Source organism: Rattus rattus, chromosome 15 (assembly GCF_011064425.1).
Source record: "Rattus rattus isolate New Zealand chromosome 15, Rrattus_CSIRO_v1, whole genome shotgun sequence".
Classification (NCBI taxonomy): Eukaryota; Metazoa; Chordata; class Mammalia; order Rodentia; family Muridae; genus Rattus; species Rattus rattus.
Genome location: NC_046168.1, coordinates 7,411,855 through 7,425,448, shown reverse-complemented (window position 1 = coordinate 7,425,448; position 13,594 = coordinate 7,411,855). Strand labels below are relative to the sequence as shown.

At 41.9% G+C, this 13,594-nt stretch overlaps 2 protein-coding genes across 2 annotated transcripts; both read left to right on the top strand.

Annotated features, from left to right (window-relative positions):
- Window positions 1-284: 284 nt before the first annotated feature.
- LOC116884309 (protocadherin alpha-3-like) lies at window positions 285-4,027 on the top strand. Its single transcript, XM_032885417.1, has one exon. The coding sequence runs from the start codon at window positions 1,030-1,032 to the stop codon at window positions 3,418-3,420; it is 2,391 nt and encodes a 796-aa protein (XP_032741308.1). The 5' UTR covers window positions 285-1,029; the 3' UTR covers window positions 3,421-4,027.
- Window positions 4,025-11,814, top strand: LOC116884307 (protocadherin alpha-4). The gene has a single exon (XM_032885415.1). It carries the CDS (start codon window positions 7,608-7,610, stop codon window positions 10,011-10,013), a length of 2,406 nt encoding a protein of 801 aa, XP_032741306.1. The 5' UTR covers window positions 4,025-7,607; the 3' UTR covers window positions 10,014-11,814.
- The last annotated feature ends 1,780 nt before the right edge of the window (window positions 11,815-13,594 follow it).

Here is a 13,594-nt window from a genome sequence, read left to right as displayed (position 1 = left end):
ATAAAAAGAAGGGGAGGGAGGAGGAGATGAAGGAAACCAGGAAAGGAATAACACTCGAAAATTATATAAGAAATGCATAAAAAAAATCTAAAAAAAAAAAAAAAAAAAAAAAAAAGAACTTCACTGTAAGACTGACTTGACTTATAGCTCCAGTAGCAGAGTTCCTCACCCTGGGTTCTCAAGGCACTAGGCTAAATCCCAGTAAGTAAGAAGGTGAATGGATGAGACCTGACTTATTCATAGAAGTACTAGTTAAGACAGTTAGCAAGGTTACTGCAGTTGAATAAAGGACTAGAGGTGTTTTACAAATGTTCTAAATTAATAAATGCAGTTGAGCTTATTGTCATGTATGTTGTAAATTTCCAGAATTATATAAAACATACACTAGTACATATGCACACATTTATCACATATTTTCATGTCTTATATCTTCGTTGTCACAAATATCAAAGACTTACCTTTCTATAAAATGTCTGGCATTTTAAATGGAGATTTCACTCAGACACCATCAGGTAAAGCTCCTTTTAAATTGTTTAAGCTGTATGTACTGTAAACAGTGAACTATATTAAAATACATCTTAAAAAACTGTTGTGAAATTTTAATGGGAAAACTCCGAAGAGAAACGGAAAACAGTGTGCCGCTTATTACACAGGAAGTTCCATTATTAGCAGTGATGCCATGAGCTGAATAGTATGAAGGCCATGTTTTCATAAACAAACACTTTGGTGACTATTTGAAGGAAATCACAGGTCAAAATCAATGCTGCAACCGTTCAAATTGGGCATAGAAGAAGAAATATAAGCACATTGAATACTTACACATTTAGCCACTTGGTGTCGCTGTCCACCGCAAGTTCCTTCCTAAAAGAAATGCTGTGGGTATTACACATCCACACCATCCTTTTCGTCATTGTCTCAGACAAAATGGTAACGGTAAGGTGTTTTAAGATGTGAAGAATAAGAAACTGAAAACATTCAAGAAATTTTGGATCGGTGTGAGAGCAACCAAACATCCGGAAGGGGCTTGCAATGGTGTTTTCTTGGAGAAAAGATCGGCGTCTGCTGCTTTGGCTTCTTCTCTTCTCAGCCTGGGAGGCAGGGAGTGGCCAGCTTCATTACTCGGTATCGGAGGAGGCCAAACACGGCACCTTCGTGGGCCGCATCGCGCAGGACCTGGGGCTGGAACTGGCGGAGCTGGTGCCCCGCCTGTTCAGGGTGGCGTCCAAGGACCGCGGAGACCTTCTGGAGGTAAATCTGCAGAATGGCATTTTGTTTGTGAATTCTCGGATCGACCGGGAGGAGCTGTGCGGGAGGAGCGCGGAGTGTAGCATCCACCTGGAGGTGATCGTGGACAGGCCGCTGCAGGTTTTCCACGTGGAGGTGGAGGTGAGGGACATTAACGACAACCCGCCGGTATTTCCAGTGGCCAACAAGAATCTGTTTATCTATGAATCTCGGTCGCTTGGCTCCCGGTTTTCGCTAGAGGGCGCATCAGACGCAGACATCGGAACAAATTCGTTGTTGTCTTACAGTCTTAACTCGAGTGAATATTTTTCTTTGGACGTCAAGAGAAAAGACGAGGAAATTAAGTCTCTGGGACTGGTGTTGAAAAAACTTTTAAACAGAGAGGACATTTCTGAACATCATTTATTGATAACGGCAGTCGATGGTGGGAAACCTGAGCTCACTGGCAGCACTCAAGTGAAGATCACTGTCCTAGATGTGAACGACAACGCCCCGGCATTTGAGAAGACACTCTACAAGGTCAGATTGCCCGAAAATGCTCCAAATGGAACTGTAGTTGTGGATGTTGACGCCACTGATTTGGATGAAGGAGTAAATAAGGACATTGTATATTCTTTTCACCCGGATATGTCAGCTGAGATCCTGTCAAAATTCCACTTAGACCCGGTCAATGGATACATCACTGTGAAAGGCAACATAGATTTTGAGGAAACCAAATCTTTTGAAATCCAGATAGAGGCAGCAGACCAGGGAACTCCCCCAATGACAGATCACTGCACGGTTCTAGTTGAAATTGTGGACGTCAATGATAATGCGCCTGAATTGGTCATCAAGTCACTATCACTTCCTGTGTTAGAAAGTTCTGCGCCTGGCACTGTCATCGCCCTGATCAGTGTGTCCGACCGTGACTCTGGAGCCAACGGACAGGTGACCTGCTCTCTGAGCCCTCAAGTCCCCTTCAAGCTGGTGTCCACCTTCAAGAATTACTATTCACTCGTGCTGGACAGCCCTTTGGACCGAGAGACTATCGCTAACTATGACGTGGTTGTGACTGCCAGGGACGGGGGCTCACTCTCTCTGTGGGCCACCGCCAGTGTGTCCGTGGAGGTGGCTGATGTGAACGACAATGCGCCCCTGTTTGCTCAGCCTGAATACACAGTGTTTGTGAAGGAGAACAATCCACCAGGTACGCATATCTTCACGGTGTCTGCGGTGGATGCAGATGCACAGGAGAATGCGCTGGTGTCCTACTCGCTGGTGGAGCGGAGGGTGGGCGAGCGCTTGCTGTCGAGCTATGTGTCTGTGCACGCTGAAAGCGGCAAGGTGTTCGCACTGCAGCCTCTGGACCATGAGGAGCTGGAGCTGCTGCAGTTCCAGGTGAGCGCGCGGGATGCTGGTGTGCCTGCCCTGGGCAGCAATGTGACTCTGCAGGTGTTTGTGCTGGATGAGAACGACAACGCGCCCACGCTGCTGGGGCCTCAAGCAGGGAATGCAGTGAGTGAACTGGTGTCACGGACAGTGAGTTCAGGACACGTGGTGACAAAGGTGCGCGCGGTGGATGCAGACTCTGGCTACAATGCGTGGCTCTCTTATGAGCTGCAGTCGGCAGCGGGCAGTGGACGCCTTCCCTTCCGCGTGGGTCTGTACACTGGTGAGATCAGCACCACACGTGTCCTGGATGAAACAGATGCTTCGCGACAGCGCCTATTAGTGTTGGTGAGGGATCATGGCGAGCCGGTGCTGACAGCAACAGCCACCTTGCTGGTGTCTTTGGTGGAGAGTGGACACATGCCAAACACCCCATCCCGGGCCTTGGTGGATTCTGCGGGCAGGGAGGCTTCACTTGTAGATATTAACGTGTACCTGATCATCGCCATCTGTGCCGTGTCTAGCCTGCTGGTGCTCACGCTGCTGCTGTATGTTGCACTTAGATGCTCCACAGCGCCTGCAGAGGGCGGGCCTGGGAAGCCTATGCTGGTGTGCTCCAGCGCGGTGGGTACCTGGTCTTACTCGCAGCAGAGAAGACAGAGGGTGTGCTCTGGAGAGGGCCCACCGAAGACCGACCTCATGGCCTTTAGTCCAAGTCTTACACCCTGCCCAGTTAATCAAGATAAAGAGGACAAACTGGTTGGAGACATCGATTTCTCCGTCAAAGTGAGTAAATTTTCCCTCTAAAATATTCACAATTATATGCCAATATTTTCTTTTTTGGGAGATGCAGTAAAATGAACTATTCTATTTATGTTCTTTCTGCAATGCACTTTGCACTCGCTAATATTATCATTAAAACTGTAGGTTCTCATGACTAAAGTGTGTACTGAATGGACAAGGGGTGAGATCCACACTTAAAATGTATCTGTTGATAAATACAGTAGTAGGATCATTTTATGACTGGGTACCAAGGAAACCATTTTTATCTTGTGTGAATTACAGTATTTCGGGCATTTTATTCCCTCTTGTCCACTAATCTTTGTGCAAAGCTTCAATATCTTTGCCTCTTTCCCTGGGATTTCTAGGAGGTGCCAGAAGAATGATCAGTGCCCAGTTTCTAAGTTGTTATTCAGGCTTTGTATTCAGAGAAGGTCATTAGTAAGAACTTTTCTTTGACCTAGCACTCATGGTACATTAGCATTCTTACAACTACACAAAAGAGGTTAACAACGAAGAGGTTTTACTGGTATGGTAGTTTAAAAATTACATAGAGACTTATTTTCAACAAATTGCCCAAATGGAAAGGAATGCACCACTAGATTAAAAATATTATTTTAAAAGCATTTTAAAATATTTTAAATATGTTGTGGGAGTATTAAATTTTCATTCCACAGTGGTTTTTAATGAAAAAGTTAGGATTATGTGTGTGAGTGATACACACCAGTGCTCTTAACCACGAGCTATCTTCCCAGCCTCTCCACAGTGGTATTTTAAATATTTCCATTAAAAGGGATGAGAAATCAAAGCAAAACAAAGGTCTGAAATTGCTGTGCCCTCATTTTACCCAACTGAAAAATATTTTAATTTCTGCTGGTTGTGCTAGTACACACCTTTAATTCCAGCACTTGGGAGGCAGAGGCAGGAGAATCTCTATGAGTTCAAGGCCAGTTTGGTTTTACAGAGTGAATTCCAGGACAGCCAAAACGACATAAAAATATAATGTATAATTAATCTTGAGAAGTTAATTTCAGTTTGGCTCTGTGAATATTTATCTGCCTTGCACTAGGTAGATATCTTCAAACATCTGACACCAAATAAAATTAAAACAAGACTATTCTCCAGTTATTTTTCCAATGTATATGTTCATTTCTCCCAAAAATAATACATGGAATTGTGTTCAATTTCCCTTGGTACCGGAGAGAAATAATAGCAAAATAAAACCTGGTTAAGGATCATGGCATTGTGGGCAGTCTAACATGCGAGATACATTGTTTTGTTTTCGTTTTTAAAGCCAAGCTCTTATTATGTAGCTCTAGCTGTCCTGGAACTCATTAGGTAGATCAGGCTGGCCTTGAACTCACAGAGATCTGCCTGTCTTTGCCTTCTGAGTGCTGGAACCAAAGGGGTACACGATTGCACCTGGCCGAAATACATGTTTTCTTTATCAATCCTCATGTTTATTTCCATGTTCTTTCCTGGAGTCACCCTTTTCGGTTCCTTCATTCATCAAGTACTTGCCACAGCACATCCAACCTCAATTAGAATCATATTTTATCAGTCTGCTATCATCCTGTTGTAGGTTGCAGGGTCATTCGATATGGGACTTCAACCTTCTAATGCAGCTCTTTTTGAAATTCTTGATTAAGAAGACTTTCAACAGGACATGTCTGAAAGTTTTTGAGATAGGGTCTCAAGCCGCCCATGTTGGTCTTGACCTTGGACAAATATGATTTGAAGTATATATACTATAAAAAGTAAGTTTTCATTAACTAATTAATTAATGTATATATCACACATATAGAGATCAGAAGACAAGTTGAGGGAGTTGACCCTATCTTTCTTCTGTGTGTTTTGAGTTTAAGAATCAAATTAAGATTGCCAGTTTTGCATGGCAAGTGCTTTTTACCCACTAATCCGTCCCATTGTCCCCATAGTGAATATTAATAAATATTTATTTCAAATGAATATTGTATTATTTCTTTTGTTGTGGCGATAATGTGCTAATAAAATTAACTCAAGGAAAGAAGTGTTTATTTTGGTTCATGGTTCTGGGGTTACTACTGTCCATCACAGTAGGGAAGTCTTGCCAGCAGGTCATCTTGTCCTGTAGTAGGAAGTAGAGAATGATGAGTGCTGATCCTCTGTTGCTTTCTACTTTTTTTCAAAGCAAGTCTCCAGCAGGGGAATGCTGCTGCCCATGTTCAGGATCAATCTTCTCACCTCAATTAGCATAATCTAGCAAATCCCTCACAGATATGTCCTGAGGTTTATTTCCATCAGGATTGTTAAAAATCAAGTTAACAGAAAGATCAACTGCCACAAGTATTAGTTTTTATTCTGTAGATGCATAGGCTCTGTAAGTAAAACAAAGGGAGGATACTTCTTCTGACTTCTTCCAGGGTGTCAGCCCAGAATAATTACAGACTTTTGATAATTAAAAAAAGTCTTTGGGTTCTCAGTGAGAGTATGTTTTTTCTGTTTTGACTCAGAAATTAGTTTCATGTGAGTGAGAGAGAGGAAAATAAGATGATCTTTATGGAGAGAGGGAGCTTGAAATTACTTTTGACAGTTTGATTTTCTAAAAATAACATGATTTCTAAACAAGAATGGAAAAAAGAAAATTATGAATTTAGGATGAAAAGGGAGTCTGCAGATGGCCACTTGAACCATCTCCTCGCCTGTTAGCGTTCTACAGGAGACTTCAGATGGTCACTTCCGCCCACTCTTTCTTTGTTAAGGTTGTTTAGGAAATTATTTTGTTTGTTGGGAATATCTCCGTTGTCCACTTAGACCATGGATGAATCAAGATCATGCCTGGCAAATTTTGGCTTAAAAATTAAGGTAAAACACGGGCTTTCTATGTTAAAATATATCTTCTTTAGGTCAATATCATGTAAATTTTAGTTTCTTGTTTTTGTTTTTTGATATATTAATATTATTTTATTTTTAGTATTTTGTTTATGTTTTGAGACATGATTTCTTTGTGTGGCTCTGGCTGTCCTGGAACTTGCTCTGTAGACCAGCCTGGCCTCAAAATCTTGTCTCTGATCTGCTTGTCTCCATCTTTCAAGCATTAGGACTAAAGGTCTGTGCCACTACCTCTCACCTTGGATTTTGTATCTTCATAAAATTAAAATGTTGAGATACCATATGTTTAGAACTTGAGTTAAATATTTTATTAAGAAATTAAGAAATGACCCTGGGCTAAAAATGTAGGTCAGTTGCTAGAGTGCTTGCCGAGTATGCAAGAAGCTATGAGTTCTGTGCCCAGCATCCCACGAAACTTACGGTGGTGTATGCCCATAATCCAGCACTTCGGGCAGGGGAATCAGACATTCCAGGTAAACTTCGGTAATTTTGAATTACAAGATAGTCTAGGCTAAATAAAACCCAGCCTCAAAAATGAAAAGAAAAGGAAACCAGTTGTGTTGGGTAAATATCCAACAAACATTATTCAAATACTTCAGAGGAACTAAATATTAAAATACAACAATATCTTTAAAAGAATTATTTCAAAAGGTTGCACAGATACTTAAACGGTTGCAAAGGAGTAATTAGAATCAAACAAATGAACCAAGCATGCAGTCTTCGTACTTCAAGTTATCAAAAAGTGTAAAAATAACTGTCCAGTTGTTTTAGTCGTGAAATGTCTATAGTTTGGCGGAGTTGTTAAATTGCTACAGACCGAACCGCTCACTCGGAATCTGTCTTGAATTTTCCTAATCTGCACCGCATCACTACATGTTTACCAAGTTTGAATTAACAACAACCTGCTCTCTGTAAAGACTTAAAACCTACATGAAAAAAAATCTACATGAATTTCCACTGTATTAGAAGTTGATGCTCTGGTAAAGCGAAAGGTCACATACAATCACTGACACAGAAGAAGAGCTATAAAATATGTCTCTATTTTGCGAAACGGGAAGCCTATTTGGAAAGGGTGAAAGAATAAACAAGACAGCTTCTAGTGGTGTGGACTTCCGGAAATCATACTTACAGTCTGGAGCCACATGGTGTCGCTCTTTACCGTAAAACAGATCATACAGAAGGCAGACTGAAAGAAAAACCATTTCCATTCTTCCCGGAAAGCTGTATTTACCATCCCGAATCGGAACAATGGCGGATGCAGTGGCGATGGACTGACGGATTAGAAGAATCCTCCTAGCTCTGAGAGAGAATCCCTAATCAGAACAAAGCACTGTGCACTTGAAATGGAATTTTCCTGGGGAAGTGGCCAGGAATCCCAGCGCCTGCTTCTCTCTTTTCTACTTCTTGCAATCTGGGAGCCAGGAAACAGCCAGCTCCACTACTCCATCCCTGAGGAGGCCAAACACGGCACCTTCGTGGGCCGCATCGCACAGGACCTGGGGCTGGAGCTGGCGGAGCTGGTGCCCCGTCTGTTCAGGGTGGCGTCCAAGGACCGCGGGGACCTTCTGGAGGTAAATCTGCAGAATGGCATTTTGTTTGTGAATTCTCGGATCGACCGGGAGGAGCTGTGCGGGAGGAGCGCGGAGTGTAGCATCCACCTGGAGGTGATCGTGGACAGGCCGCTGCAGGTTTTCCACGTGGAGGTGGAGGTGAGGGACATTAACGACAACCCGCCGGTATTTCCAGGGACACAAAAGAATCTGTTCATTGCGGAATCCAGGCTGATTGACACTCAGCTTCCACTAGAGGGCGCCTCGGACGCAGATGTCGGTACAAATGCTCTGCTGACTTATAGGCTAAGTCCCAATGAATATTTTCTTTTGGAAAAACCATCCAACGATGAACGGATAAAAGGTCTTGGGCTTATATTACGAAAATCTTTAGACCGAGAGGAAACTCCAGAGATATTTTTAGTGCTCACGGCTATCGACGGAGGCAAACCCGAGCTGACCGGCACCGTTCAGTTACATATCACAGTGCTGGATGCCAATGACAACGCTCCAGTTTTTGACAGATCTTTGTATACCGTGAAATTACCAGAAAACGTTCCAAACGGAACATTGGTAATCAAAGTCAATGCTTCAGACTTAGACGAAGGCGTGAATGGGGAAGTCATGTACTCATTTTCTACAGATATTTCACCAAGTGTGAAACACAAATTCCACATAGACCCAGTTACAGGGCAGATTACTGTAAAGGGATACATTGATTTTGAAGAATGCAAGTCCTATGAAATTCTCATAGAGGGCATTGACAAGGGACAACTCCCACTTTCTGGACACTGTAGAGTTATTGTAGAAGTTGAAGACATCAATGATAACGCCCCAGAGTTGGAATTCAAATCTCTATCACTTCCAATCAGAGAGAATGCTCCGATGGGCACTGTCATCGCGCTCATCAGTGTGTCTGATCGGGACACGGGTGTCAACGGGCAGGTGACCTGCTCCCTGACAAATCATGTCCCCTTCAAACTGGTGTCCACTTTCAAGAATTATTATTCACTCGTACTGGACAGCGCCCTGGACCGAGAGACCACAGCGAACTATAAGGTGGTAGTGACAGCCCGAGACAGAGGATCTCCCTCCCTGTGGGCCACGGCCAGCGTGTCTGTGGAGGTGGCTGACACGAACGACAATGCTCCTGCATTCGCGCAGCCCGAATACACAGTGTTTGTGAAGGAGAACAACCCGCCTGGAGCGCACATCTTTACTGTGTCTGCGGTGGACATGGATGCACAGGAGAATGCGCTGGTGTCCTACTCGCTGGTTGAGCGGCGGGTGGGCGAGCGCTTGCTGTCGAGTTACGTATCTGTGCATGCGGAGAGCGGCAAGGTGTTCGCACTGCAGCCTCTGGACCATGAGGAGCTGGAGTTGCTGCAGTTCCAGGTGAGCGCGCGGGATGCTGGTGTGCCTGCCCTGGGCAGCAATGTGACTCTGCAGGTATTTGTGCTGGATGAGAATGACAACGCGCCCATGCTGCTGGAACCCGAGGCAGGAATCTCTGGTGGAATCGTGAGCCGGCTAGTGTCCAGATCAGTGGGTGCGGGCCATGTGGTGGCCAAAGTGCGCGCGGTGGATGCGGACTCTGGCTATAATGCATGGCTCTCTTATGAGCTGCAATCGTCAGAAGGCAATTCCCGTAGCCTATTCCGTGTGGGTCTATATACGGGTGAAATTAGTACTACGCGCAGCCTGGATGAAGCAGATTCGCCGCGTCAGCGTCTTCTGGTGCTAGTGAAGGACCATGGCGACCCAGCAATGATGGTTACTGCCACAGTGTTGGTGTCGCTGGTAGAGAATGGCCCGGTACCAAAGGCTCCATCGCGAGTGTCCACAAGAGTCACAAACGCTGAGACGTCACTGGTGGATGTAAACGTGTATCTGATCATTGCCATCTGTGCAGTATCCAGCCTGTTAGTGCTCACGCTGCTGCTGTACACCGCCCTGCGCTGCTCCACTGTCCCCAATGAGAACGTGTGCGGGCCTCCAAAACCAGTAATGGTGTGCTCCAGCGCAGTGGGGAGCTGGTCATACTCTCAGCAAAGGAGGCAAAGGGTGTGCTCTGGAGAGTACCCACCTAAGACCGACCTCATGGCCTTTAGTCCCAGTCTATCTGATTCAAGGGACAGAGAGGATCAATTGCAGTCCACAGAGGATTCCTCTGGAAAGGTTAGTTTTTATTGTCTTTAACTTGACTTTTTCATGAGTGGCTTATTATCACTTTCTTCACAGATTTATTTATTACTGGATTTGGGATTCGTGCGTGATGAAAGTTTTCCTTTGGGAGTTTGACTATACCTTCTAGCATGCAAAATTTCTGGCGAGAAATCTGCTGATAAGCTTTATGGTGATCCAGCTGCCGTCAAAATTCTGTCTTCATTGTTGTTGATTCTTGACAATTAGTTTGTAGATGTGGCTTTACTCAGTCTCTTCCTCTCTGAACTATGCTAAGATTCTTGGTCCTGACCATCCATTTCATCCTCAGATTTAGAGAGTTTAAGACATAATTCCAAAGATTTCTTCAGTTCTCTTCTTTCTGTGAATAACACAATGCAAATATTGTCTCACCAAAAAATAAACAAACAAAAAAACCCAAACAACCATTAAGTCTCTTAGTTCTTCATTCTTCAAGGTTCTCTTTTAGCTTTGACAATCTTAATGAGCAAACATTCCATCCTTGAGGCCACTGCTCCTTTTGCTTGGCCCTGTATGTATAACTGCTCTTCTGAAGTTTTCAGTCAATGGTGTTCTTCAATTTCTCTAAAATTTCTGTGCAGTTGGTTAAAACTCCATCTCTGTTGAAACCCAGCCTTGGGTAGTGCTCTACCCTCTGAACGTTAGGATGTAGAATTCGAGGTCCACTCTTCCACACTCCTTCGAGAGAAGCTAGAAGCTGTTGTTTCCTCTCGCCAGGGCGGTATTTTACTGGGAGAAAACTCTATGATGAGAAGTTCCTTGTGTTTTTCACCTGCTTTGAAACAGCAGTTTTGAGCTTGTCTGAAGTTCAGGGGCTTCTGGCTTCATTTTTAGGTCTCTCAGGATTGGAACAGGGGTGTATATTCTTCTTGACAATGTGCCTCTCTCTCCTTAGGGAAAAGGAGGTCTAGAACTTCATATGACAACATCTTGCTGATGTCTGTAGCTCTGATGTGTGTTTTAAAGTCATAAATTCTTTTAATTTTCTCTTTCATTTCCTAGAGATTATAAGGCACACTGCTGACTTGTAGAGGCATAAACCAATACTTGCAATGTATTGTCATGTTGGGAGAATGCTGAGAGCTTAGGGAACCATTCTGTGTATCTGCTGCCCAATTTATGTTACACTTGTGCTTTTGAATTATGCATAGATCCTTGACATACAGTTATTACTTTTGTACTGTTAATACTCATTTATGCTTGTGTTCCTGAGTTCATCTTTCTTCTGAAAAGGGTTCTTGAGTATTTCTTTTCCTATGGTCTGATAGTGAAGAAATCTCCATGCTTTTGTATATTCAGATGTATTTAAATGCCACCTCTGAGAAATAGTTTTGTTAGGTATTTAGTGCTTAGTTGGAAGTATTGTTCCCTATCACTTTCAAGATAACTTTCTATGGTCCTTTCATGAGATGATGACTACCAAATTTATCATTGAAATATTGTGACTTTTTTTCTTCTTTAGCTCCTTTAAACATTCTTTCTTGATGAGGTTGTGGTGGAACAAGATTATAATCTGAGCACTTGGGAGGCAGATGCAGGTGGATCTCTGAGGCCAACCTGGTCTACAGAGTGAGTTCTAAGACAGCTAGATCTATACAAAGAGACCCTGTCTTGAAAAATCGAAGCAAAAGATTCTTCTTTTTGTTTGAAAATTGTCAACAGCCTTTGTATTACCTGATCAGTTTTGAATTACTTTTAAAAATCTCCCCTAAAGTCTTTTTAATGACCTTCTATACTTGTGAAATGATTCTTTATCAATTTAAAATAATATTTATTAGCATACCCTCAAATATTGCTCCTACTTTACATTACTTCTTCTGAGAATCACCATACATATGTTAAGTCTTCTCACCATATACTTCATATATTTAATATCTACTTGTCCTTTTAAGTCACTCACACTCTTTGCTGCCTGATGCTTATGTTGTTGCAACTTTCTCCTTACTTGGCAATTATTTCCTCTTCCTTCTCTTCTTTGTTTTTTGAAACAGGATTTCTCTGTGCAGCCCTGGTTGTCCCAAAGTTTGCTCTTTAGACCAGGGTAGACTCAATCCCTGAGATCTTCCTGCCTCTGCAATGAGGGGATTAAAGGCATGCCTGGTTCTTTTCTTATTAATCTAGGTCCAAATCAACTGAATTCCTGACTTTGATCAGTGCCCTCCAAATTTTAGAACCTTGCTTTGCTTTTTTAAAAAAAGTAGTTTTTTAAGTGAAATTATCTCCTTTTAATGAATTTAATTACCATAAGAATTATAGTTATTTGTGGTCTCTCATGTCACTGAATCATCTATCAGAACGTTTTTCTTCTCATAACTTTCTTCTTAAGTCCAATAATATGAATTAAACTCTATAACCTGTACAAGAAAAGTTGCAGTTGTCTTGAATGACATTTTCTTTCAGAAAATCGAATCTATTTAAATATTTACTTGACATGCATTTGAAAATATACATTATATCAATGAGAAAGAATGAATTGAAATAAATATTAATTTCTTTACTTTCTTTTTCACTCCTGAACTATCTGTAATTAATTAGTGTTCTAATTTTGTATCTCTTGTTCATTACTTTTATACTACTTCATATGGCAACAAAAAGTAAAATAAGTCATAGAGTGCTGGGCTCAAAGGTGTGCACCACCACTCCTGGCTACAACTAAATGCCTAAAAAAAGAGAACAGAGAGCTAGAACAGTCAAAGGGAATTCTTTACTATCTGACTTAGAATGGCTTAGGAGAGTCTTGTGTCTTCTGTGTGATTAAGAATATCATGTTTGCACTCGAAATGTATATAAGAAATACTCAAGTTAATAATAATAAAAAAAAAATAAAAAAAAAAGAATATCATGTTTGAGAAAGCAACTCTCAAGCCCTCAACTAGAGAATGGCAAATACAGGTCATAATTTCAACAGCTGCAAGGATGAGTCAAAGTTCAGAGACTTTTATTTTCTATATATCTGCATAAAATGTAATCTATTTTTCACACTAGGAATGCCTTTTCTTCATTGAATATATCATTACTTTTACTAGAGCCTAAATATTTTTGTGGCACACTATATCTTAATCGATTATTAGGATTCCAACTTATTGGCTAAATGTATGATAAATGATTAAACAATTTCCACGGTTGCTACTTAGATGCTGTGTCTTGAAAATAGTGCCAAGTTGCTTACTAAAACTGTATGACATCTGGACATTTAAAATCTTCACCTTAGATACAGATTGGAAAGGAAGAAGTCAAAATATCACTATTTGTAGATGATATGATAGTATATTTAAGTGATCCCAAAAGTTCCACCAGAGAACTACTAAACATGATAAACACCTTCAGCAAAGTGGCTGGGTATAAAATTAACTCAAATAAATCAGTAGCCTTCCTCTACACCAAAGAGAAACAAGCCGAGAAAGAAATTAGGGAAACGACACCCTTCATAATAGTCCCAAATAATATAAAATACCTCGGTGTGACTTTAACCAAGCAAGTGAAAGATCTGTATGATAAGAACTTCAAGAAACCTCTGAAGAAACCTCTGAAGAAAGAAACTGAAGAAGATCTCAGAAGATGGAAAGATCTCCCAT

Bases quoted from the DNA above. Each gene is read 5' to 3' on its own strand.
- LOC116884309 (XM_032885417.1), top strand. From the start codon at position 1,030: ATGGTGTTTTCTTGGAGAAAAGATCGGCGTCTGCTGCTTTGGCTTCTT.
- LOC116884307 (XM_032885415.1), top strand. From the start codon at position 7,608: ATGGAATTTTCCTGGGGAAGTGGCCAGGAATCCCAGCGCCTGCTTCTC.